Source organism: Gobio gobio (genome assembly GCF_949357685.1).
Source record: "Gobio gobio genome assembly, chromosome: 14".
NCBI classification, from domain to species: Eukaryota; Metazoa; Chordata; class Actinopteri; order Cypriniformes; family Gobionidae; genus Gobio; species Gobio gobio.
The window spans coordinates 36,187,100-36,214,289 of NC_137107.1; the positions used below are offsets into that span (position 1 = coordinate 36,187,100).

Genomic DNA, 27,190 nt, shown 5'->3' on the forward strand with positions numbered 1-27,190 from the left:
ATTCAGCTTTGCCATCACAGGGATAAATTGCATTTTAATATATATTACAATAAAAACAGTTCTTTTAAATTATAATCATATGTCTAGTGCTGTTCACATAATAAATGTGTGTGTACTGTGTATAATTATTATGTATATATAAATACACACACATGCATGTATATATTTAAGAAGATTTAAGATTTTTTTTCATATTTATGTATAACATATTTATATTTATATATAAATGATATAAAGATATATGCAGTAGTATATACATGCAAATATTTCTTAAATATATACATTTATGCGTGTGTATTCATATATTCATAATAATAACACACAAGTACACTACACACATGTAAACACAAGCTTTTCTTTTGGATGTGATTAATCGCGATTAATCGATTTGACAGCGCTAAAACATTTTTTACTGTATTTTAGAGACTTATTTCAAAACCATCTTCAAAAAAACAATCTTAATGACCCCAAACTTTAGAAAAATAATGTAGATCTGACTTATGAATTGACAGCCTTTTTATTTAATGATCATTATATCACTCTTAAACTCCTTTAGAACAAAAAATGTTTTTGGCTAATGTCATCATATTCTTTTTACTGCTTTTCGCGTGGATACGTAAAACAACAATGCAAACTCCCCCAAATGCTTACATTTTCATTGCTGTATTAATATCCAGGCAGATATGTCATACTACACTGCCAAGTAATGGTGCATTCGCTCAGTATTTTTTTGTATGTTATGGTGTCACCTAGTGGCTTGAACATCATGCAAATGTTTTCGGTTGCCATTGTTAATTTATTTGACAAGGGAAAATGCCATGTTTCAGTGGTATAGCTCTTAGCGTAGCAATAGATAACCTACAAAATGGCTGTTCTAGCTCTCAATAGATATGTAAGTGAAACATTTGATTGCAAGTTCCCTCAAGCCCTTTGTCCGCTGTTTCTAAGCTGTCATGGTACTTATAGACGCGCCATAAGACGGACTGATCTGTGTATGTGATGAATGAACATGTCTGTCATCCTTTGTGTCTCTGCTTTGGTTTGAGATAAACACTCCGTTGTGTAACGACTAAATCATTGTCCATTCTCTGTTACTACACTGAAGTAGAGTATGCCTTAAGTGAAGCTATACGTTATTTATTGCAAGTTGTATGTTTTTCATTTATTGATATAGATGATTTTTTTTAACATCGGTTTATTTTCGTTCCTTCATATTTTCCCCCTTCTGTCGATAAATATGATTGTAAAGACATGAACAGTTTCCATACCAGTATTTAACAATGTTCGTTGTTCTGTGTAGTGAATCATATCAGTAAATACATCTGAAATATACAATTGCAACAACCTTGTCCTGTGTTTTTTTTTTATGCATATGTATGCTACCAGAAAAGGTTGACACACTTGACAGGAATTATATTCTATTTTTGAATTTAGAAAAATAATAATAATGTATTATTATTATTACTGTTATTATTTTATACATTTCTTTGAAATAGGAGCAGATAGTGAAGGAAAAGCAGCCAACAAGTGTCCGGCAAACATGCCAACAAAAAGATGTTGACTCTGAAGAAGGTAAAATGTTTGGTCATGCATATTTATTTCATAGTTTTCATTATGTATATTGTCTACAATATATACTATGGTAATACAAATATTGGGGAAGCTATTCAAAAAAAACTTTTGACTGGCTTTTTCCTTTGTTCAGCCATATTTCTTCCAATTTTGGGGTTTAGATTTAAGTGACATACAATAAATTGTAACAACTGGAAAGAGGAAGTGTTGTAGGTTGTCTGGGATTGGAGGAGAGGACTGATTAGCTTGGCTTTATCTCGTCTGGGCCAGATGGTACACTATAGGCTTACCTGCGGGCCTCTCTAAGCCTTGTCCCTGGCCATGCTTTGGAGATCACATCCTGCTCAAAACACAAGACGGATAATTTTTTTCACACTGCGGAAGATCTAACGTGAACTTTGGGTGAGTTACAATCTCAACTAGGGCCGTGTTGGGTTTGCTTGGCCTTTTATATTCTGCTAATATCCAATTCCATCTGCTGTACTTTTAATTAAGTTTTACACATGGCAGCAAATCTCAATATAATTAGCGTATTGATGTGAAGTGCAAATGTGGACATTGATATTCAGCAATTATTGTTATTGCTCATTACATTATGTCCATAATCTGCATGATTACAGAAGTGATGCCATGCATAATGTCTTGTGATTGGTGTTTTGAGAACAGGCTTTTTGCTATTAGATTTTTATAAGGCTGAATTATATTGTAAAGGCCTAGGTAACTACAATCTAAAAAATGGTGCTATATAGCACTAAAAGTGATTCTTGGTCGTAATCAAAGGGGAACCACTTTTGGTGCTATATAGCACCATATCTTAACATGTTCTGTATATGGTAGTGGTGCTATATAGCACCTCAGTCAAAGAACCGCTGAAGAACCACTGAAGCACCAAGATTGGTGCTATACACCACTTAAAGTGGTTCCCCTATGATTACGACCAAGAATCACTTTTAGTGCCATATACCACCATTTTTTTTAGAGTGTAACAGCCAACCCACATATATACGTATACAGTTCTGGTCAAAAGTTTGGAAGCATTTTATGTTTTTGAAAGAAGTCTCTTATGCTCATCAAGCCTGCATTTATTTGATTAAAAATACAGAAAAAAATAGTAATATTGTGAAATATTATTGCAATTTAAAATAATGGTTTTCTATTTTAATATACTTTAAAATATTTTTATTTCTGTGATGCAAAGATGACTTTTCATCAGCCTATACTCCAGTCTTCAGTGTGACATCCTTCAGAAATTATTCTAACATGATGATTTGATACTCAGTTATTATTAATGCTGGAAACAGTTGTGCTGCTTACATTTTTTTTGGAACTTGTGATATTTTTTTCAGGATTCATTGATGAATAAAAAGTAAAAAAAACAGCATTTATTCAAAATTGAAATCTTTTCTACAATATAAATCTTTACAATCACTTTTCATCGATTTAACACATAAATGTATTAATTTCTTTCTTGAAAAAAAAAAACTTATATTTTAAATAAATGCTGTCCTTTTTTTCTGTTTTATTCATCAAAGAATCCTGAAAAAATGTATCACAGGTTATAAAAAAAATATTAAGAAGCACAACTGTTTCCAACATTGATAATAAATCAGCATATTAGACTGATTTCTTAAAGATCATGTGACACTGAAGACTGGAGTAATTTCTGATGAGAATTCAGCTTTGCCATCACAGAAATAAATTATATTTCAAAGTATATTAAAACAGAAAACCATTATTATAATTGTAATAATATTTTTCAATATTACTGTTTTACTGTATTTTTGATCAAATAAATGCAGGCTTGATGATCATAAGAGATTTCTTTCAAACTTTTGACCACTGCATGCATATCAGTGATGCGCGGGTCAATGTATAAACAACCCGCACCCGACCGACGTTTTCAACTAACCCGCCCGCAACTCGGACCGCAAAAAAAAGAAGAAAATATTGTACCCGACCCGCTTCCTGACCCGCATTTTTTAAAAGTAGTAAATGCTCATCGTAGCTCATTGGGCCATTGAGAAAATGTTTCAGGCCCTGGCGTGGTGCGCTCAGAGGTGCAGCAGCGAGAGCAGGCAGTTCTTGAGGCGGCCCATCATTTTCCATTTCAGCTCCAGATGCATATTATTGATGAACGCGATGTTTATGTTTCGACCCGGCTTGAAGAATTCATCAGCCCACATTTGGAAAACATTTGGAAAAGTGTGAAAGCCCTTAGGAGCGCAAACTGTTATTTTTCTGAATGCTGTATGATATAGCCTAGTGTTATGTAATACAGGCTTGATTTATTCATTTATTTCGTTTAATTTTCTTAACAATTAAGATGCTGCATGTGTTTATCCAGTCTAATCGAAGTGTGCGTCTCTCCCCCGACTTTCCCAACAAAAATCCCGCCCCCTCTCAGAAAATACATAAAACTGACTTTAAATGCGTTTAAAAGTAGCCTATTAAAATGGTACAATGGCATTGCTCAGTTCAACGTTTTGGGAAATCGGGCATTTTGTCCCGCGTCAGCATTTATTCAAAAGTTAATAACGCTCAACATTCAAAAGGTAAATAAGGATTTATTGACGATCCGACCGACCGTGACCCGAATATCATTAAAAATATTTTTGGATGACTCGTAACCGCGGGTAACCGCGGGTGGCCGCGGGCACCCGCTCATTTTGGATCAACCCGCGCATCGCTGATGCATATTATATATATATATATATATATATATATATATGTATATATATATATATGTATATATATATATATATATATATATATATATATATATATATATATATATATATATATATATATATATATATATATATATATATATATATATATATATAATTATTATTATTTTTTTTTATAATTGTGTTTATACACATTAAAGTTTATTCAAGTAGTTAGAAATGTCTATACACTATTAAAAATAAAGGTTCTTTATTGGCATCTATGGAGAACCTTTAACATTCATTGGAAACTTTCCATTGCACAAAAGATTCTTTATGGAAAAAGGTTCTTTAGATTATTAAAATGTTCTTGTTTCACACTAAGAAAAAAGGGGGTTCTTTTAAAAACTGTTCTCTGAAAGTTTCTTTGGAGAACCGAAATGGTCTTCTATGGCATTGGTGTGGAAAACCCTTTATTTTTAAAATGGTATATAAAGTCATTATTATATATTTTATTATAAATGTTACTATGGAGCTCCTGTAATGTCTTTGCGTTCCCGCAAGAGTCAATAGATCGATTCACACACGTGGAAAAAAAAAAGGTTTTATTATTGTTTTTAATATTCCATCTTGCATTTTTCATAGACGTGTTGGTTCTTTTGGCGCACTCAAATGTGGGGTGTCAACATGACTCTTAGAACCTGTAAAGTGGCGGCACTGCTGCTGCTGTCAGTGCATCTCCTGCATGCATCTGCCCTGCCCGCAGCATCCTCCTATGAGTTCAACGCCTACAGGATGCAGCAGTACAACTTGCTTCAGGACAAACATGGTAACACTCACACAATAGTTTAAAAGAATAGTTCACCCAAAAATGAACATTCTGTTATCATTTATTAACACTCATGCCTTTCCAAACCTGTCTGATTTTCTTTCTTCTGCTGAACACAAAAGAAGATATTTTGAAGAATGTTGGTAACCAAACAGTTTTGGTGCTCATTGAATTCCATTGATGGGGAAAAAACACTTTTCATTTATCTTCCATTGAAATGTTTGTAATGACATAAGTAAGGCAAATTATGAATTATTCCTTTAAAAGCGTTGTCAAAAGTACTGACTTCGGTACAAGGTCGCTACTGGAATTTTAAAAATGTGACAATACCAGCATTTCCCACTAGCATTTTGAGAACTGTTGAGCGCGTGAACACAATGGCCAATCAGTGGTGTTTAGGAATCCACTCAACAGCTCTCAAAATGCTAGGGGGAAATGCTGGTATCATCACATTTTTAAAATTTCTTTGTTTTGACAACACAAGCACAATGCATTGTGGGAATAAAGGCCAATTTATACTTCTGCGTCGAGTGCACGCAGAGGGTACGGCGTACGGCGTACACTCGACGCAGAAGTATAAATGGGCCTTAAGGCAGTATGCTACTTCAAGCCTTGATATCTTTTTAAAGTTCCCCTATTATGATTTTTCTAAAGGTTCCTAATTATGTTTTGGAGGTCTTCTACGGTAGGTTTACTGCATCCAAGGTAAAAAAAAAAACAACACTTTAATTTTCTCATAATATACATTGCAGCATCACCTCTTTTCTTAATGATCCGTTCTATCTAAAGCTATCCTTTCCATGAGCCTACTCTGCTCTGATTGGTCAGACGGCCCAGTCTGTTGTGATTGGTCTACCGCTTACAGAAAGTGTTGGAAACAGAACAGTCATTACTATATCTGAATTTCAGCTCCGGACGCTTCCTCAGCGCTTGATACACAGTGATAAAGCCCGCCCTGACAATTTGATTGGTCCGAACAGCTCCTGTCCTGTTCGGGCATAGTTACTCCTCAACGGATCAAGTGCAGACCGAATATCCCGAAATCAAATGTTGTGGGCGGGGCTAAATTTGGCTGACATCCAGGCTAGGGCAGAAGACCAGAGGCTGGCTTTATGCAAATATGTTACAAACCTACATAGGTTTGTGTAGGAAGTAAGACTGGAATTACTGACGACTCATTTCAGGCAGTTTAGAATCGGTTCTTTCTTTTGGGAGACAATAACTATATTTGTCATGCATTTTGATCTTTGTAAACCTTTAACATTCACAAACAGCTTTATGACACACTACATGAAAGGTAATATCCGAAAAACCATAATAGAGGCACTTTAAAAAGATACCGACCAATTTGACTTCTCAATTCCTTACTGATCTGGTATACTTGAAACACACCACTGGAAAATCTCTTTTCCTGATTTAATTAAGAATCCACTCTCTCATTTCAGTATATCTGTGCAAAGTTGATCATGACATTTAGACTCTGACCTTTGATCCTCAGGTTGCCGTGGAGCTATTGTGGTGGCAGAGGCACGGTCGGCTGCGGACACGATGCTGACTCGCCGCTGTGTGATCATGAAGCCGCCTGATTTCACCACAGAGCGCTACCTAGAGGCCAAAAATCAGAATGCAGCAGCGATTTTGATACTGCTACCCCAAAATATCTCTTCAGTACCAGAGGATATAGTGCAGGTCATTGCATGACAGTTATTGCACAATATATTGCTGATGATTCATTGTTTCTTCCAGTAACTGTAGGTTATTTGTGACCAGCGAAGGAAGTAGATTACATTAGATACCTCTCAATTCTCCAACCTGGTTAGCTAAAGGTCCGAAAATGAATTTCCCCAACCGTCTCTAGGGCTTCATGGTGGCTGAATCTCAGGTCCTGGAGAAGGAGACACTCATGCCAGTGTATGTGGCCCCAGAGGATGACCAGCTGCTCTGTATGTATGAAGAAGTCAGTCAGGCTGCAGCAACAAAGTCTGCTTCTGTACTAGTGAGAGGTGAGAGGGAACTACAGAGTGTCAGCAGACATAAAAATGACAAAATAAAGTTTTGGCTGTAAAAGCTGAAGACACTCAAATGTATTATTATGTATTACAATATAATATATTATGCAATATTTGTTTGTCTTTTTAATGTTTAGTTAAAAGTGATTTTCATGGTTAAAGGGATAGTTCACCAAAAAATTAAGATCCTGTCATCATTTACTCACCTCATGTTGTTCCAAACCTGCATGAATTTCTTAATTTCTGCTGAACACAAAATTGAAGAATGCCAGTAACCAAAAATTTGATGGGCCCCATTGACATCCATAGCATTTTTTCTTCTTCTACATACTATGGAAGTCAATGTGGCCCATTTGGTAACCCATATTCCTCAAAATATCTTCTTCATACAGGTTTGGAACAACTTGAGGGTGAGTAAATGATGACACAACTATCCCTTTGAAATACAAAATAAAGTAAAAAAACATAAAAATAAATAAATTAAATGCCATTGTAGGTGCCTGTGAGTGAATTGCTTGCCTGGTATAAGGTAAAGTAAAGTAGTAAAATACAATCAAATAAAATGCACCTTTAACCATTTTATTAAAACATTTTAATAAACAAAATAATAAACTTAATGTGATGCATATTTGTCAGTCATACATAAATTAAACAGGTAAGATTTTGGCACTCAAAAAATTTACTATTTGCATGCATTTGATAACATTTAAATAATCCTACATTTGAAAAATGTACATGTATGAACATGGTTAAAATATGGCTAGCTGTGAAAAACAAAAAAATCCAATACAAATTGGATTTATTGATCATATATTACTGTGTATTTAAAACAGATTCAGTTTATTAGTACCATTACAGAAATCGTACCCGTTTCTTACCGGTTTCATTTATGTATGGTTAATGTAGTTTATTTTGTTTAAAAAAATAAAAACTTTATTAGTTAGGTTAAAACTAAAATGAATTAATGAATTTATACGCAATTCAAATACATAATAAAAAAAAATGTAGGCCTGAACATTTTTGCGTGTATCATTTCTAGTAAATATTCATGTAAGCAGATTTACTGTCAATTTTAAGCGATTTAATGTGAATTAAATTTCTCTCTTTTTCAGTTCTCCGTAGTATCATCACCGCCACTGGCTTCCAAATATTAGTGAGCAACAATTCCCCCATCAAGCCTATTACTGATACCACCATCATTACTTTAGAGGTGAGAATGGCAGCTGGCCACACACAACACCTCTATCCTTTTCTGTTCAACATAATAGTGTTCAGCTATAATTAAACCTGTCAGTCAAGTCGATTTATTGCTTTATTTCAAGGGAGTACTTCCTGGAACTGGAGAAGACCCACCCACCATTGTAATCACGGCCCATTATGACACGTTTGGTCTTGCTCCTGTAAGTCACCCTCATTAATGTCCACACACACACTGGGAGATCAAGATTGAAGGAACCTTTTTTCAGTGTAGATATTAATATATGCTTAATCGTTTTTGGTCATAATACATCACACTCCCCTCAAACATGATTCCGAATGATTAATGCATGTTGTCAATTGGCATGGTTCACTTGCTGTGGGAACTGACCTTTATTCAAACACCTCAGTCAGAAATTAACATATTCATACAACCGGCCTCTCAAAGCCCCACCAATAAAAATTGTATTGAATTAGTGTTGGGAATTGACAACTGGTTGTAATTTAAAACTTCCAAAGCTTTATTCATTATGTAAAAGCAGTGCCAGTGTTGTTGCCACTGTGGTACAAGAACAAACGACTCTAGTGATTCGGATCATTTTAGTGAATTAAAAACATGCAACACAACCAGTCCAATTCCTGAACGAGAATGACTATATGAGCCTTTTTTTGTGTGAATCAAATGTTACCAACGTAGTCTGATTCTCAAACAAATTACTCTTATGAGTTATGAGTAACTTTTTAGCAAATCAACCAGCATCTTCAATCGATTCCCAAACTTATGAATCTTGTGAACTGGTTCTTTTTAGTGAATCAAACACACACAATGTACAATTTACTGTGACCTTCTCTAAAAAAGGTTTGCGTAAACACACCTTCAAATGTTAATGGAAACATTAAGGAACCAGAATCTTCAACAGGAACCAAAATTGGAATCTGGATTGTTAAATTCCATGTTCCCAATGTTTTGTTGAAGACGTATACCTTTGATTTATGTACCTGTAATAATGCTGTTGTAATCTTGTAATCACAGCAAAGCATTTCATTACCACTGTGTTTTCAGATGGTAAAATGTTCCCAGTGGTAATAATGAGTTTTACCGTCACTACCTGGCAGATCACATCCATTAACACTTACTGTGTACAGTGGTAAGAGTGTACAGTTACTGTGTACAGTGTATGTTGGCTGTATGTATCTCCCCCTTGCACAAAAGAAAAGAGATAATTTTGACATTTTATGTACCAAAGGGCAATGTAAATGTAGTGTGTATCATGAAATGCATGTGTGGGTGTTTTGTGTATGTGTGCTGTAGTGGCTGGCGTATGGTGCGGATTCTAATGGCAGTGGCGTCACCATTCTTCTCGAGCTGGTTCGACTCTTTCATCACCTCTACAGTAATCCACGAAGCCAGGCTCCGTTAGTTCTTTCTGTATTTTACCACCTAAAATATTTGTGTGATAATTTAATAACTGCAACATGAACACAATAGCTTATAGATGTGAAGATCAACTGATTCATATTCATCCATTTTTTTTGCATTTAAATTTTGCATCACATTTCCAAAATCTTTTAGATACCACCTCTTATTCTCTCTGACGGGTGGTGGTAAATATAATTTCCTTGGCACCAAGCGTTGGCTGGAGGAAAATATGGACCATGCAGGTAAGTTAAAATCGCCAGTATGTATTCTTAACACACATTTTACTCTCCAATCAGTGCTTAAAAATGAGGATCTTTATTGGCATTTATGGTTTCATGATCCTTTAACATCCATGGAAACTTTCCACTGGATTCATTGGAGAACCCAAAACAGTTCTTCTATGGTATTGCTGTGAAACCCCTCTTTTGGAATCTTTATTTTTGAGAGTGTAAGAGCTATGAGCCCACATACAATAAAATATATATGGTCACACTTTAGATTAGGGTTCAGTTCTCACTATTAACTAACTATTAACTACAACTTTTGCCTCAATAAACAAATTACTACTTATTAATAGTTTTAAAAATAAAGGTTCTTTATTGGCATCTATGATTCCATGAAGAACCTTGAACATCCATTGAAACTTTCCACTGGACAAAAAGTTTTCAAAAGAAAGTTTTCACAGTCATGCCATGACTACCAACAAGCCTTTCAGTGAATTCTCAATTCTTTTTTTCTTGGTGTGAAGAACATTTTAAAAATTTAAAGACCCTTTTTCCACTACGAAGAACCTTATGTCCAGTGGAAAGGTTCCATGGATGTTACAGGTTCTTCATGGTACCAGATGCCAATAAAGAACCTATATAAGAGTGTATAATGGAAAAAGTTTATTTCGATTATAAAAAATGTTATTCACACTATGAAGAAAAAAGGTTCTGTTAATTGAAAGGTTCTTTGGGGAACCCATAATGGTTCTTCTACACTCTAAAAAATGCTGGGTTAAAAACAACCCAAGTTGGGTTGAAAATGGACTAACCCAGCAATTGGGTTGTTTTAAGCAAACATTTAACCCAACCGCTGGGTTAAAACGACCCAATTGCTGGGTTAGTCCATTTTCAACCCAGCATTTTTTAGAGTGTATGGCATCACTGTGAAACCCCCTTTTGGAACCTTTATTTTTAAGAGTGTAGTAAGGTAATAATTAAGTTTAGGTATTGGGTAGGATTAAGGGATGTAGAAATATGGTCATGCAGAATAAGACATTAATATGTGCTTTATAAATACTAATAAACAGCCAATATCCTAGTAATATGCATGCTAATAAACAACCAGTTAAAAGTGAGAATTGGACCCTAAACTAAAGTGGAATAAAACGATCTCTTATTCACTTTGTCATTAAAATGATTGCCTGATAATATCACACTTGAGTATTGTCAATCCAAGCAAGAGGCATTTAAACAGAAGAAATACTGAATCTTGACTGCATTAATTTTTTTATGACTCTATGCAGAATCCAGCCTTTTGCATGACAATGTGGCATTCGTTATATGTCTGGACTCTCTTGGCACCGGAGATGAGCTTTTCCTACACGTTTCACGACCACCTAAGCCCGGAACACCGCAGTACAGCTTCATTCAGCAGCTAGAGCAGGTTAGGTTGAATTATGCGGAAGTCAATCTATGTTCAATGAAAAAAAAAAAACTTGATTGGCAATTGACACTCTTGTATATCTTTTCCTTTCTGTGTTTACAGATAATCTCTGCCAGGTTCCCCTGGGTGAGATTTGGAACTGTCCATAAGAAGATCAACCTGCAGGAGTCCAACGTGGCTTGGGAGCACGAACGCTATGGGATGAAACGTATCCCAGGATTCACTCTGTCGCATATTGAGAACCCTAAATCAGAGTTGAGAGGATCTATCCTGGACACCATGTGAGAAAAAACAACCAAATCATTCCAAAGTTAAAGTTCTGTAATCAAATCCCATGAACTTGAACCAGATGTAGCCAGTGAATTAGCCACGCCCTCTCTTTTAACCGCCCCACAAAGAAACCCACAGTTTCTTGCAGAACAAACTAAGAACTGACACTTGCTTATGAAGCTGAATATGTTGTAAGCTTGAATGACCCACTTCAACTACCACTCAGCTTCCTGTTTCCCATATATTGGCTGCCTTTTAAATGTGCAAAATAATTGACTGGTGGAAAGAGCCTCAACAAAGTTTTTTTTTTTGCAACTAATTCAATGACATCTGTCGGGTATATGAATATTTTCCAGTACCATTCCACAAAAACGACCTTTAAATAATTGTTCATCCTTGAAACCAGTGTGAATCAAGTATCCAATTGTTTTGGACTAGAGATGCAGCTCTGTTATAGCAGCCATTTTAGACTACATTTTAAATGACAGATGCACCATTTCTCATCTCACAGCTTTTCTTGTATATTTAGGGCACAGGTGGACATCAGGAAGCTCAAGCGGAACGCCGTTATTGTGGCTGAGTCCTTGGCAAGATTCATGTACAATCTTTCAGACAAGGTGAGGCAAATGTTTGAAGCGTCTCGCCAAATTTAAATGTTCACGGAAACCTTGAAAGTACACACAGACCACTTTCATCTTTGTTTCCACTTTTCATTCATATATACCATCTTTTTTTGCTGTAGGGCTCTGCTAAGGACATGCAGGTTTTCAAGGGCAGTTTGGTAATCATTTTTTCTACTCTGTTTTCCTTTTATCAAGCTGTAAAACTTAACAAAAAAAAGAAAAGAAAAAAAAGAGAAAAGAACAGTATCATAGTACAATTTGGGATTTTGAAAGTCTCTTATACTCACCAAAGTTGCATTTATATGATCAAAATACACTCACCTAAAGGATTATTAGGAACACCTGTTCAATTTCTCATTAATGCAATTATCTAATCAACCAATCACATGGCAGTTGCTTCAATGCATTTAGGGGTGTGGTCCTGGTCAAGACAATCTCCTGAACTCCAAACTGAATGTCAGAATGGGAAAGAAAGGTGATTTAAGCAATTTTGAGCGTGGCATGGTTGTTGGTGCCAGACGGGCTGGTCTGAGTATTTCACAATCTGCTCAGTTACTGAGATTTTCATGCACAACCATTTCTAGGGTTTACAAAGAATGGTGTGAAAAGGGAAAAACATCCAGTATGCGGCAGTCCTGTGGGCGAAAATGCCTTGTTGATGCTAGAGGTCAGAGGAGAATGGACCGACTGATTCAAGCTGATAGAAGAGCTTTGACTGAAATAACCACTCGTTAGAACCGAGGTATGCAGCAAAGCATTTGTGAAGCCCCAAGACCCCACCGGGTACCACTCATCTCCACTACAAATAGGAAAAAGCGGCTACAATTTGCACGAGCTCACCAAAATTGGACAGTTGAAGACTGGAAAAATGTTGCCTGGTCTGATGAGTCTCGATTTCTGTTGAGACATTCAGATGGTAGAGTCCGAATTTGGCGTAAACAGAATGAGAACATGGATCCATCATGCTTTGTTACCACTGTGCAGGCTGGTGGTGGTGGTGTAATGGTGTGGGGGATGTTTTCTTGGCACACTTTAGGCCCCTTAGTGCCAATTGGGCATCGTTTAAATGCCACGGCCTACCTTGTCACAGTGTCGGGTTTGTGTTTCCCCGGGTGACCACTAGAGCTCCTCCTTCCCCACGGTGTCATTCACTCCTAAGACTACATTTCCCAGCATCCTGTTCTGTCACTCATCATGTCATTGCACTCAGCTGTTTCCCATCACCTTGTTAGATCTGTGTGTGTATTTATACCCTGTCTGTTTTAGTATGTGTCACGGAGTCCTTGTTGGTATCACCCCACTTCCGAGTTCTGTTCTTGCCGTTGTTTTGTTCCTGTTTATGTTTGATTGATTTGTTGGATATCGACCTATGCCTGGACTGACCACTGAGTTTGGATTTACCCTCAATATATATCATACGTACTGCATTTGGATCTTCTATCTTTGTCTTGTGTGGGATCGTGACAGAAGGACTCCGTCACACCTAGATCCAGCGGTATGTGTTCCAACTTCTCCTCCCCAGCCACCGAGCGGGAGAGGAGAGATATGTTTGAGGGAACCCGCTTAGTCATTTTTCGTGGGACCCGGGGAGGTCGCAGAGGAGTTGGTGGTCGACAGGAAGTCCAACACCACTTTTCACCATGGCCCTCATTCGACCCTGGGCTCGTGAGGGACGGACCGGAACCTCCATCTCGCCGTTGCGGACGGAGGAGAAGGAGGAAGAACACGTCTGCCGATCCAGAGACAGAGCTTCACGTCACGTCTGCCGATCCAGAGACAGAGCTTCACGTCACGTCTGCCGATCCAGAGACAGAGCTTCACGTCACGTCTGCCGATCCAGAGACAGAGCTTCACGTCACGTCTGCCGATCCAGAGACTGAGCTTCACGTGACGTCTGCCGATCCAGAGACAGAGCTTCACGTCACGTCTGCCGATCCAGAGACAGAGCTTCACGTCACGTCTGCCGATCCAGAGACTGAGCTTCACGTCACGTCTGCCGATCCAGAGACTGAGCTTCATGTCACGTCTGCCGATCCAGAGACAGAGCTTCACGTCACGTCTGCCGATCCAGAGACAGAGCTTCACGTCACGTCTGCCGATCCAGAGACAGAGCTTCACGTGACGTCTGCCGATCCAGAGACAGAGCTTCACGTCACGTCTGCCGATCCAGAGACAGAGCTTCACGTCACGTCTGCCGATCCAGAGACAGAGCTTCCAGAGACTGAGCTTCACGTCACGTCTGCCTATCCAGAGACTGAGCTTCAGGCCACGTCTGCCCAGTCGGAGACAGATCGGGAGATGCCCATTCTCATGGCCGGGGGGGCACTGATCGGCTATTTAGAGCGTCTAGCTCGGATCCTGGAAACGCCCTTCAGACCTTCAGTGTCTGTGTCTGTTCCAGTTCCTGAGCCGGAGCCAGAGTCGGTTCCTGAGCCGGAGCCAGAGTCGGTTCCTGAGCCGGAGCCAGAGTCGGTTCCTGAGCCGGAGCCAGAGTCGGTTCCTGAGCCGGAGCCAGAGTCGGTTCCTGAGCCGGAGCCAGAGTCGGTTCCTGAGCCGGAGCCAGAGTCGGTTCCTGAGCCGGAGCCAGAGTCGGTTCCTGAGCCGGAGCCAGAGTCGGTTCCTGAGCCGGAGCCAGAGTCGGTTCCTGAGCCGGAGCCAGAGTCTGTTCCTGAGCCGGAGCCAGAGTCGGTTCCTGAGCCGGAGCCAGAGTCGGTTCCTGAGCCGGAGCCAGAGTCGGTTCCTGAGCCGGAGCCAGAGTCGGTTCCTGAGCCGGAGCCAGAGTCGGTTCCTGAGCCGGAGCCAGAGTCGGTTCCTGAGCCGGAGCCAGAGTCGGTTCCTGAGCCGAAGCCAGAGTCGGTTCCTGAGTCTGGGCCTATACTTGTGTCTATTTCAGTGTCTGTTCCTGAGCCGGTGGTGCCTGTTCCAATGCCTGAGCCGGTGGTGCCTGTTCCTGTTCCTGAGCCGGTGGTGTCTGTTCCAGTGCCTGAGCCGGTGGTGTCTGTTCCTGTTCCTGAGCCGGTGGTGTCTGTTCCAGTGCCTGAGCCGGTGGTGTCTGTTCCAGTGCCTGAGCCGGTGGTGTCTGTTCCAGTGCCTGAGCCGGTGGTGTCTGTTCCTGAGCCGGAGCCGGAGGCGTCTGTTCTTGAGCCCTCAGTGACCGCGACACTGGCCATTATGGCCATAGCCATGTGGTGTGTGTGGGCTTCGCACACACTTGGACCGGTGGTGCCAGTTCCAGTGCCCGAGCCGGTGGTGCCAGTTCCAGTGCCCGAGCCGGTGGTGCCAGTTCCAGTTCCTGAGCCGGTGGTGCCTGTTCCTGAGCCTGAGCCGGTGGTGTCTGTTTCTGAGCCGGTGGTGTCTGTTCCAGTGCCTGAGCAGGTGGTGTCTGTTCCAGTGCCTGAGCCGGTGTCGGTTCCAGTGCCGTGGCCGCCTGAACTCCGCGGGCCGCCCTGGCCACCTGAAATCCGCGGGCCGCCCTGGCCGCCTGACAGACCGTCGTCTCCGCCCTGGCCGCCAGATGAACTGTCGTCTCCGCCCTGGCCACCAGATGAACTGTCGTCTCCGCCCTGGCCGCCAGATGAACTGTCATCTCCGCCATGGCCGCCTGAAGGGTCGTCTGCTCCGCCCTGGCCACCAGATGGACTGTCGTCTCCGCCCTGGCCGCCAGATGGACTGTCGTCTCCGCCCTGGCCGCCAGATAAACTGTCATCTCCGCCATGGCCGCCTGAAGGGTCGTCTGCTCCGCCTTGGCCTCCCGAACTCTGCGGGCCGCCCTGGCCTCCCGAACTCTGCGGGCCGCCCTGGCCGCCCGAACTCTGCGGGCCGCCCTGGCCGCCCGAATTCCGCGGGCCGCTCTGGCCGCTTGAACTTTTTGTTTTCCCCTTCCCTCCCTGGTCTGGCCCTCCTGTCCCTCCCTGGTCTGGCCCTCCCGTCCCGCCCTCGTCTATCCCTTTCGTCCCGCCCTGGCCTCCCGAACTCTGTGGGCCGCCCTGGCCACCGGTTAAGCCGTCACCCCCTGTTCCTGTTCCCCTTCATGGACCTGGCCCCCCATCCCTCCCCCTGATCCTCCACCGTTCCACCTCCCTCCTGGACTCTTGTTTTGTTTTTGTGTCTTGGAGCGTCTGGTAGCCGCTCCGTAGAGGGGGGGTTATGTCACAGTGTCGGGTTTGTGTTTCCCCGGGTGACCACTAGAGCTCCTCCTTCCCCACGGTGTCATTCACTCCTAAGACTACATTTCCCAGCATCCTGTTCTGTCACTCATCATGTCATTGCACTCAGCTGTTTCCCATCACCTTGTTAGATCTGTGTGTATATTTATACCCTGTCTGTTTTAGTATGTGTCTGTTTTAGTATGTAGTCCTTGTTGGTATCACCCCACTTCCGAGTTCTGTTCTTGCCGTTGTTTTGTTCCTGTTTATGTTTGATTGATTTGTTGGATATCGACCTATGCCTGGACTGACCACTGAGTTTGGATTTACCCTCAATATATATCATACGTACTGCATTTGGATCTTCTATCTTTGTCTTGTGTGGGATCGTGACATACCTGAGCATTGTTTCTGACCATGTCCATCCCTTTATGACCACCATGTACCCATCCTTGATAGCTACTTCCTGCAGGATAATGCACCATGTCACAAAGCTTGAATCATTTTAAATTGGTTTCTTGAACATGACAATGAGTTCACTGTACTAAAATGGCCCCCACAGTCACCAGATCTCAACCCAATAGAGCATCTTTGGGATGTGGTGGAACGGGAGCTTCGTGCCCTGGATGTGCATCCCACAAATCTCCATCAACTGCAAGATGCTATCCTATCAATATGGGCCAACATTTCTAAAGAATGCTTTCAGCAACTTGTTGAAACAATGCCACGTAGAATTAAGGCAGTTCTGAAGGCGAAAGGGGGTCAAACACAGTATTCGTATGGTGTTCCTAGTAATCCTTTAGGTGAGTCTACAGTAAAAAAATATTCCAATTTAAAATAACAGTTTTTCTATTTTGATATATTTTAAAGTGACAATTTATCTGTGAAGTCATAAACTCCAGTCTTCAGTGTCACATGATCCTTCAGAAATCATTCTAATATGCTGATCTGCTGCTCAAGAAACATTTCTTATTATTATCTATGTTGAAAACGGTTGAAGTTCATCAAGTAATCTTTATGTATAGGATATTCAAGACAGCCATTTGTCTGCATTGATGACCATGATGACGTCTGTTCCCCGAGCCGTTCAGTTGCTGGACAGAGAACCAGGACACCTGCTCCTGATCAGCAGCCTGGAGCAAGAGTTCAAACACTATCTAAAGCAGGTCCATAGACACACGTTCCACCAGGACAGAAGGTACACACCGACACAATATTTCACCGCATCAATGGCCTGAAGCAAGACTTCAAAAGACTTCTGTAGCAGGTTTACATATGCATATTTTACTAGTTGCAAATAAGCACCTTCACAGAGCCAGAATTCAACTTTTTATCTTGCCTGTAGCAAAAAAGTTCAAACAATGTTTACTGACACATTTTCTGCAAAAAGCAAAACTACAGCTACAACCCACCCAAACACACACCCCCACACACAAGTATACAGACATATTAAGCTTGTTTTGTCTGACTTTTATAGGGATCCTGAAATCACGTTCTTTGATCAAATGAGCCAACCAATGATGATGTACAGGTGAGTAAGTCTTGTGATTGGTTGGTTATGAAGCAGCATGAAACAGCAATAACAACCCTTTTTAATTTAGTAATGTGATGCATTTGCAAATGAAACAGGATATTCAGCTAGAAAAATCCATTGAGAAATGATGGTCTGTATATGACAGATGGTTGGAAGGTGGAACGGAAGTTACTACCTTTCATGAATATCAAAATTACTATCACCAATGATTTCAACTGTCCGTGTGTCTGAAATTGCACACTGTCTGAATAGGTACTACATTTGAGTTTGAACGTACTTCACAACCATTAAAAAAAAGTATGTTCTATATACTGAATATGAATGAAATTCAGATGTACTACATCCGCCATGTTGTTGCTTTACTATCCCATGAGGCCATGGGAGAGGATTTATGAATGGAAGTGAAGTTCCATCGAATGCACAGCACACTTCAGAATCTCGGCAGAAATAGGTACCAGGGACGTTTCACCTTCTATTTTTTGAATACTATCAAAGACTATAGATATAGAAAGACCGTTCACTCCTATTACTAATGAATGGGATAATATGGCGGTCCCGCCTTCTAAAGTAAAAGAGCCAATTGCTGATTGGTAATGTCATTGCGTCACTGCAGCTGGCGTTAGAAGCTCCGGTTCCCATAGAAAAAAATGGCTCGTTTAGCCTGAAAAATAAGCTTTTTTAACGCCATTTGAGCATAAGAAACAACATTTATGGGACAGTTCATGTCAGATTTTGTTGCTGATTTCCATGTTATATAATTGTGAATTCGGCAAGCAGGTTTTGAGATTCCAGGATTCCCCTATTTAAATAGATAGGACTTGGTCTTGTATGCCTGAAATAGCTGCCGCGGTGTGAACAGACTTTCCTTGATAGGGACTTGATACTGTGTATTCGGACATACTACTCTTTAGCCGCACTGTCTTTCACGTACTATAGTATATATACAATATAGTAGGCTAATATTCGATTTCAGATAGAAAGCATGCATGTATATTAAAGGGATAGTTCACCCAAAAATGAAAATTAGCCCATAACTTACTCACCCTCAAGTCGTATATGACATTCTTCTTTCAGATGAACACAATAGGAGTTATATTACAAAAGTCCAGGCTAATCCAAGCATTAGAATTGGATTTATAGTTGCTCTGTTTTTGAAGTCAATAAAAAGTGCATCTGTCCGTCAAATAACGTGCTCTACGCGGCTCCGGGGTGTTAATAAAGGCCTTCTGAAGTGAATCGATGCGTTTGTGTAAGAAAAATATCCATATTTAAAACTTTATAAAGTAAACTTTCGGCCGACTGCCTTCTGTGGAAAAGTGTTGAATGTTGAAAGTGAAACTCAAGATGCTGGTCGTGTTAGTCTTTCGATCGGCAGGGGAACTTACAACAATTTTTCCATATATTGAAAAGGGAAGGCGTTCACTTTATAAAGTTTTAAATATGGATATTTTTCTTACACAAACGCATCGATTCGCTTCAGAAGGCCTTTATTAACACCCCGGAGCCACGTGGAACATGTTATTTGATAGGCAGATTCACTTTTTATGGACTTTAAAAACAGAGCAACTATAAATCCAATTCTAATGCTAGGCTAATTTTTGGGTGAACTATCCCTTTAATACAGTAAATAGGGTTGACTTTAAATCCCTTATTGTACTATTTGGATTCAGACCCAGTGGTAAAAATAGTTTATTTTCAATTGGTTACTTTAGTTTTCTACTTTCACTGTATTCGTTTTATTTATTTATTATATTGTTTAATAATACACCAAGGTATTAAGAACTAAAACTAAAAATAATTCACGGTTTCTTTTATTTTAGTAAGTTTTGGAGTAATTTCGAAAACGTTCTAAAATGTATTTTAGTTTTTTTTTTAAATTCCAGTAAATTCCAGTAGTTTTAAATGTAGTTAGCAAAAATGTTCTTAGTCAACTTTCTTTTTAACACTGATCCTTGATTTTTTTTTAGGGTGAAGCCTGCGGCCTTTGACCTGTTTTTGGGTGGCTGTATAGCTGGATACCTTGGAATAATCTATTACGCAATCCAGGTGAGCCGTGGGTAATGCATACCAAACTACAGAGCTGAGGTCAACATACCTGTATAGGCTGGAATTTGAATATCTACCAGTAATTTCAATCTATAATACCAGAGGATTGCTTAATGTGTTTTGCAGAACTTTGGGAACATCTACACAAAACTGAAAGCAACCATGAAAGCCAAGCACCAATAAACTAGGGAAGACACATCAAAGGACCATGCAGTGCACAGAGAAGTCTAGTGAGGACTGAAAACTTTTTGAAATCACTTCTTGAATTTAAAGTGGCTACCTTGTGTTTTATAATTCCCTTGCTGTCTCTTCTGGTTCTGTTTGATTTCTTTCTTTCTTTTTTTGGATTAAAGATCACCCCTCTCTTTTAGAATCTACTTTGCTCATTCTGGAATCCTTCTGGAACTGTACTTTATGTTTACACTTTGGTCATTGAAGGGAAGCAGACTAAATTAGATGATTACCCCATGCAAATGCGATATGTCGGGAGTAGAACGGAACTCATGGATAAATCATGAGTCACTTAAAAAGGAACCTGATGCCAAGTAAGAGTGAGCGGATCTGTTGAATGTGGCACTGGGTCACCTATATGTAGTGGAATTATGGTAACTGAACACTTATGTGAAAGAGAAGCTTATGAACACCAGTCGATAATGTATAATATGATAAATATAACTGTTTTGATAAATAACAAGTAATTTTGAGTTTAAAGCTGCTGTCCAAAATTAATGAGAATGTACAACATGAATCCATTTTCCAAACCGTGTTTTTGTCTTACCCTGAATCATTATGGTACACTTACAATAAGTGTTTATATTGGGACTATTTTAGACCGGTCTGGTAGGAACCGCTGCGGAGGAGCACAGAGAGAGAGAGAAGTAGCTCCGGCTAAAATGTTCTTCCGCAAGACGCATGCAGTTCTGTTTATTAACCGCTAGAGCACAAAAAGTTACGGACTGCAGCTTTAATGATACACAAATATAAATAGGTTATTTCTCCATTTGAGTGATGGACAGAAACCACCCTTTAAACCCATTTTGTGTCAATAATTATGTAAGGAACGTTTTTCCCCTGTGGAACTATCTGAGTAACCTGAAAGCTGTCCTTTGCATAATAGGTCTCTGAAAGACATATTTGATTTACTTGTGTTGGCACAGGCAACTAGGATTTTTTTGTGGTGCTGACAGGGACTGTGGATACGTGCCAAATGCTCAGATAAATGATGACTGTCTTGATTATCTCTTATGAATGAAGAACTCCTTTCATTCATATAGGATTACACATTCATTACTGTCATCCACAATATTGTAGCTACAATGGCATGAGCAGATTCCCGAATGTATCATATAGTTATTTTCTACTGTGGAGTCGAATGTCTGAACATTAGCATTCTGAAGATATGGCGGTAGCGGTATGATTCTTTCACTGAGAAAGGGAAATGTACTAATGTTCAAATTCATAAATGAAGACATTTTAATGATCAACATACACTTCCGTTGAATTTTCCATTTCAAATGAATACTTTTATTCAGCAAGGATGCATTAAACTGATCTAAAGTGACAGTAAAGACATTTATAATGCTACAAAAGATTTCTAATACAAACCTATGCTCTTCTTTTTAAGCTTTCTATTCATCAAAAAATACATTTATCAGGGTTTCCACAAAATTAGGAAGCAGCACAACTGTTTGAAACACTGATAATGAGAAGTAATGTTTCATGAGCAGCAAATCAATATATTAGAATGATTTCTAAAGGATCATGTGACACTGAAGACTGGAGTAATGATGCTGAAAATTCAGCTTTGCCATCACAGGAATAAATTACATCTTAAAATATTTTAAAATTGAAAACGGCTATTTTAATTTGTAATATTATAAACGGAATGTTTATGCAATGTTTCTGAGGATAAAATAGGTAATTGTAGCCTTACATTACATTTTAAAGCCATAATTCTTTACATTTTAAAGGCCTACTGTACAAATCATATTTTTAATGTACACTGTAAAAAAATAAAAGTTGACATAACTTAAAATTGTAAGGCAACTTGCTGCACAGCGTTTTTGAGTTTACTCAAATTTTACACAAAGTAGTTCACTCAACTCAATTAACTGAGTAAGGTCACATTTAAGATCTTTTGTTCATCTGATTGAGTTTTTATCTTTTTGTGTTGAAAATTGTTTATTTTTTTATGTCACCATAATGGTGATCAGTGTTTACTTTAGTTGGGCAGTTTGACGACTTTTTAATGTTAGTGTTTCTCTAACATCTGAATAAGAATATAATCATTGTGTAGTGGTTTATTTCACTGATTTTATGACTGAGTTTAATATGAGCAATATACTATTAACTTTGTTTAATTGTGATTCTAGAAAAGATCCAGCACGGTTTTAATCAGAAAAGCTGAATAAGGTTTAAAACCAATTGTAGCACTTTGACCTCCTGTAAGATTTACTCCCACATATATAGAATCAGCCTATGAATCTCAACAATGGTGACATGCTTCATGCCGCAATGCATGCTGGGAACCATGGATGAGTTTTGCATGATGCACCCAGAATGCATTGTTAACTTGTTGCAACTTGTATGCTTGTTAACTTGCAATTACAAATCGAATTTACAATTAATACTAGGTTGGTCCAACAATTGTTGAACCAACTTCTTTTCACTGGTTAAGCCAACTTTTGTACATTTAATTGTCCAGTTAACTCAAACATAATCTTTAGCCTACATTTTTGTGAGTTGGATTTTTTACAGTGTAATTTATTAACAAGTAAAGAAAACAATCAAAGTTTTGCCATCACAGGAATAAATGACATTTTTTAAATATTTTAAAATAGAAAACCGCTACTTTAAATTGTAATATTATTTCACAAAATGTATATTTTATTGTACATTTTGAACAAGTGTATGCAATTTCTGAGGATAAAATAGGTAATTGTAACATTGTACATTACATTAGCCATAATTCTTTAAATTTTAAAGGCAAATGATTATTTAAAATTTTTTAATTTATTAACAAGTAAAGAAAATCATCTTATACCTATTTTTTAAAAATTTCAATAAACATACAAATTTGGTGTTTAGCTTGAAGATTTTCTCTAGAAAATAGTTGCTATTTGGTAACCTTATTTGCTATTTGTTTATTAGCAAATTGTATTAAATGCTAAATAAATAATACAATCAGTAATTATTATTTTTTTTTTAATTTAGGATCAACATTTGTATTTATTTTTATTCTAATAATCAAAGTATTTTTCCAGCTTTATTTCTGGCATTTGTCCAGTCTGAAAAACAGATCTCACCCCACCTGTTTAACTCTCAGTCAGGCCCCGCTGAACAGGGGCCATACAAGACACACAGGATCTAAGGCTTGAATTATTGATCACTGGCCGAGGGGGGAATGAAACCAAGGGCAGCTCAATCCTGGTGACAGACAGATGTCTATGCAGATTATCCAATTGCCAGCTCTCTTTTTTTCTCTTCACTGGAGTGTCTAATACAGAACCGGGCCAGAATGATATCACATATGATTGCTTGAGATGTGCTTTGTGTGTACTGATTTTAACCTTTTAGTTTGATCTCAGAGTAATCCAGTGACAGCCAAAATGTGTAGTCAAAAAAGAGGAAAAGTGATAAATAGATAAGAGCTGAAAGGAATATTTGTAGTTTCAAACCTAGAGTATGAGTAAACAGTGCCAAAAATGTCACTTTTGAGGCAACCTATTTGAATACTATTCATGGAAAGATGAAAGGATTTAGGATAAAAAAGAGGAAGAGGAGCATGAGAGCACAAGAGCAGAGGCGCTGAAGAGAGGGAGGGGGGTGAGGTCAGGTTGACAGCCGTCAAGGAGCTGCAGACACACTCTTACTGTACACAGAGGAAATGGGTCCTCAGCTACACTTCAGCAGCACCTACTCAGAGGAGTTCAGTTACCCGGCTCGGGTCAAACCCACCCGGCCCAGGCCGTCCTCTGAATATCGCAGGAACAATCCTCATCCACGGCCGGTAAGAGCTTCCTGAACCACTATAGCACATGATCACCGCCATAAATGAACATTTCTTCTATTTAAATGGGTCTCATTTAAAAAAAAAAAAAAGTTCTGTGATATTTGCCAAATAAAAGAAAGAAGCAGCTTTTGTTTTTGAAAGAAGTCTCTTTTGCTCAAAGAAGTCTCTTTTAGGCTGCATTTGTCAGCTCAAAAACGCAGTAAAAAAGAGTATTACTATGAAATATTATTACAAGTTAAAAGTTTTCTATTTTAATACATAAATTGTTTTTTTTTCTGTGATGATAAAGCTGAATTTTCAGCATTGTTCGGTGTCACATGATCTTTCTAATATCGTTTAGTTTTGTCTGATTTGGAGTTCAAAAATATTTCCAATAATTATCATCACATGTGACGTTTTGCTGTAGAAACTGAAATACATTTTTATGATACTTTGATGAAGTTCAAAAGAACAGCATTTATTTAAAATATATGTATTTTTTACAACATTATAAATGTCTTCACTGTCACTTTTGATCATTGCATCAAAATGAAAACTATTTCAGATTAGATAAATTATAAGTCTCTAAATTCAGATTTTAGGGGTTAGAGATAGCCATCAGATATGTGTGTAAGCATTTATGTCTTTATGCATTTGGCAGACGCTTTTATCCAAAGCGACTTACATTGCATTCAAGATACACATTTGACATTTTTTGCCAGTTCTTGCTTTCCCTGGGAATCGAACCCATGACCTAGGCGTTGCTAGCGCCACGCTCTACTGTTTGAGCTACAGGAAAGTCTTATTCTTTTTCTACAAGCCTCTAACCACAAGAAAATTGAGAATCAAGTTTTTTGAGGTTAATGTATAGTAAGTGCACATCCATTATATTTATTTGATGTTTGTGTGGTGTTTGTTTGCATTCTCTTGATTTGCATTATTTTATTGCTGATGTGTGAAAGACAATTGAGTTAGTATTGTGGTAAGAAATGCACTGTAAACAACCGCCAACATTTTTCAATTAACTGACCTGACAAATCATTAATAATTCACCAGGCCTGGGAGCATTGTTGCCGCTTGATTCTGCAAAACAACCTACATGTAGGGGGCTTTGTACAGGAGGTTCCGATTACACTGTTTCCAAACCACTGAACAGGGATCAGAGGTTGGGATCGACTCTCACTATGTTAGCAAAACAATCTAACCTCTGCGGGGTCAGTGTTACAGGCTATTAAGTGCCACTTATAGGGTTGGGTTCTGAATCCCTTTGCCACCCAGGACTTCCTGATGCCAAGAACGCTGCAGACGGGATATGGCTCAAGGAAACACTTTCAGACGACGGCTCCTCCTACCTCTTTTCTACCTCCAGTCAGACACATATCTGTCCAGTATCCAGGTACCAATGCAATCTGAGGGTGATCAAATCAGTGTAGTGCAGGACAACTTCAGTCCTGGAGGGCCACTGTCCTGCAGAGTAGGCTCCCACCCTAACCAAACACACCTGAACCAGCTAATCAATGTCTTCAGGATTACTAGAAAGCTACAGACATGAGTTTTTAGCTAGATTTTGCAGGACAATGGCCCTCCAGGGCCTAAATTGCCATCCCTGCACAGTGACAGTATTCAGAATGATATATAAAATATGTTTGCATATATTAACAACTATTATCACTGACCTCAAGACGCACAAACAGGACACCAACCCACGATGCAGAACTCATCTCAAAGAGACTCCAAACCACCTGAGGTCTCCACTGCAGTTTGTACACTGCCACCTGCTGCCTGGCTTCTCAAACCACAACCAACTATCTTTGCTCATGCAACAAACACAGAAGGGTAAAACCTTTCAATTTGATATGAATAGGCATTGCATAAATCGCCACCTTGGAATTATAAGGTTCTCTCTGCATTCTGACTGGTTTGGAGATATTGAGCTTTCAAGTTTTTTGCATTCCATTTGACTGTGTAGAAAGAACCTTTTTATTTTCTAAATAAAAAGTTCCAAAAAACTTAAAAACAACATCAAATAATGTAAAGAAGTTGTCACAGAATAAGAATATGTGAATAACTCAATTTTGACAAAAATGTTAGATAGAACCTTATAATTTCAAGGGGACGCAATAATGCTGTTTCATGACTATGTATCGGAATAAACAAGATATTACTCTTTATTGCAGTAGTGTGTCTTTAAAAATAAAATGCAATCCATTGCATAGAATACCTGCACATGTTTTCTCTGAATACTATCAATTTCTGAACAGATCATGCAATGATTTTGTCCTCAATTAAGTCATCTTCATCTTGATCATTTCTTCTTTGTATTCAGGAAACATTCAGACGCAGATCGTATCAGATCAGCTTGGAACCGACAGATGGACATCATACCATCTTTAAAACCCTTCAAACACCAGGTTACCCATCATCACAGAAGATCACGCTCAAAGTCCACTGCTGATTGCAGGTATTTTATTCCCAGCTGCTCCTTTTTTTTTTTTTTTTTTTTTTTTTTCTCCAGATTCAGTGCTTGTAATGTAATCTTGTCATTCTGCTAAGCTGTAAAATGTGTTTCCGCATCAACATAGCTCAGTTGTTTGAATGTCTGAGATTATCCCTTTTAAATCTAGATGTTTTGGTTTGCAGTGAAGGACACAGCTGTTTCCATGTGGTGAAGCCATATAAAGTTGGACACTACATCATCCACCCAGAGTTCGTGTCAGAAGCAAAGCACTACTAAAAGCCAGTGTTTGTGCATTTTTTATAATGTTTTTATTTGTTAGATAATGTCATTTTATTGTGTATTATTGAGGTACGTTATGTGTTTGGAGATCCTGCCTTGTAAAATATGTTTGGGTGCAACTTCATTTTAATGACTGTAAAATGTATTTTTGGATGTAAACGTGCATTACCATGACAAATAAACAACGTTTATGATGTTCCCATTAAATGTGTGTTATTTTTGCCTTACAAACATTACCACGGTAACTAGATATCATGCAATGTAAATACTACAATTGAAGCTTGAACCATCACGATATCTTAGCCCCATTTTAGCTGAGGGGTAGAAAACTCTTTTTCATAAGGTAAAATTACTTTGCTTACCTTTTTATGGAAACCATCAAGATATCATTCCTGATACCTTTCTTTAAGATGTTCAGTAGTTAGCCTACTTTTGAATATAAGTGAATTTTACAGTAGGCCTATTCGAGAAAAGTTGACATTTTCAGGACACTTCCATCTA

General features: G+C 38.8%; 2 protein-coding genes across 6 annotated transcripts; both read left to right on the top strand.

Moving 5' to 3' along the window:
* Positions 1 to 1,856: 1,856 nt before the first annotated feature.
* On the top strand, positions 1,857 to 25,346 carry LOC307137512 (BOS complex subunit ncln). Of its 5 annotated transcripts, XM_079835206.1 has the most exons (17): positions 1,857 to 1,974; positions 4,884 to 5,067; positions 6,566 to 6,756; positions 6,926 to 7,070; positions 8,189 to 8,286; positions 8,399 to 8,476; positions 9,586 to 9,689; positions 9,847 to 9,935; positions 11,204 to 11,343; positions 11,446 to 11,624; positions 12,143 to 12,230; positions 12,356 to 12,394; positions 17,407 to 17,579; positions 17,859 to 17,912; positions 19,883 to 19,961; positions 20,088 to 20,191; positions 25,231 to 25,346. In XM_079835206.1, the coding sequence occupies exons 2-16, from the start codon at positions 4,911 to 4,913 to the stop codon at positions 20,142 to 20,144; spliced, it is 1,671 nt and encodes a 556-aa protein (XP_079691332.1). In that variant the 5' UTR covers positions 1,857 to 1,974; positions 4,884 to 4,910; the 3' UTR covers positions 20,145 to 20,191; positions 25,231 to 25,346. The 5 variants fall into 5 exon arrangements, 3 of the variants coding, with proteins under 3 accessions (XP_079691332.1, XP_079691334.1, XP_079691333.1); XR_013817922.1 differs by lacking the exon at positions 25,231 to 25,346 and having other exon boundaries at positions 17,407 to 17,648; positions 20,088 to 20,337; XM_079835207.1 differs by lacking the exon at positions 25,231 to 25,346 and having other exon boundaries at positions 1,881 to 1,974; positions 20,088 to 20,719.
* On the top strand, positions 25,141 to 26,893 carry LOC307137514 (uncharacterized protein). Its single transcript, XM_079835210.1, has 4 exons — positions 25,141 to 25,348; positions 25,635 to 25,788; positions 26,279 to 26,413; positions 26,593 to 26,893. Exons 1-4 carry the CDS (start codon positions 25,240 to 25,242, stop codon positions 26,684 to 26,686), a joined length of 492 nt encoding a protein of 163 aa, XP_079691336.1. The 5' UTR covers positions 25,141 to 25,239; the 3' UTR covers positions 26,687 to 26,893.
* Positions 26,894 to 27,190: the final 297 nt, after the last annotated feature.

Coding starts and splice junctions, on each gene's coding strand:
- LOC307137512 (XM_079835206.1), top strand. CDS start 4,911: ATGTGGGGTGTCAACATGACTCTTAGAACCTGTAAAGTGGCGGCACTG. Junction 7,071..8,188: donor TGCTTCTGTACTAGTGAGAG/GTGAGAGGGAAC, acceptor TCTCTTTTTCAG/TTCTCCGTAGTATCATCACC. Junction 8,477..9,585: donor ACACGTTTGGTCTTGCTCCT/GTAAGTCACCCT, acceptor TGTGTGCTGTAG/TGGCTGGCGTATGGTGCGGA.
- LOC307137514 (XM_079835210.1), top strand. CDS start 25,240: ATGCCAAGAACGCTGCAGACGGGATATGGCTCAAGGAAACACTTTCAG. Junction 25,349..25,634: donor CATATCTGTCCAGTATCCAG/GTACCAATGCAA, acceptor ACTGACCTCAAG/ACGCACAAACAGGACACCAA. Junction 26,414..26,592: donor AAGTCCACTGCTGATTGCAG/GTATTTTATTCC, acceptor TTTGGTTTGCAG/TGAAGGACACAGCTGTTTCC.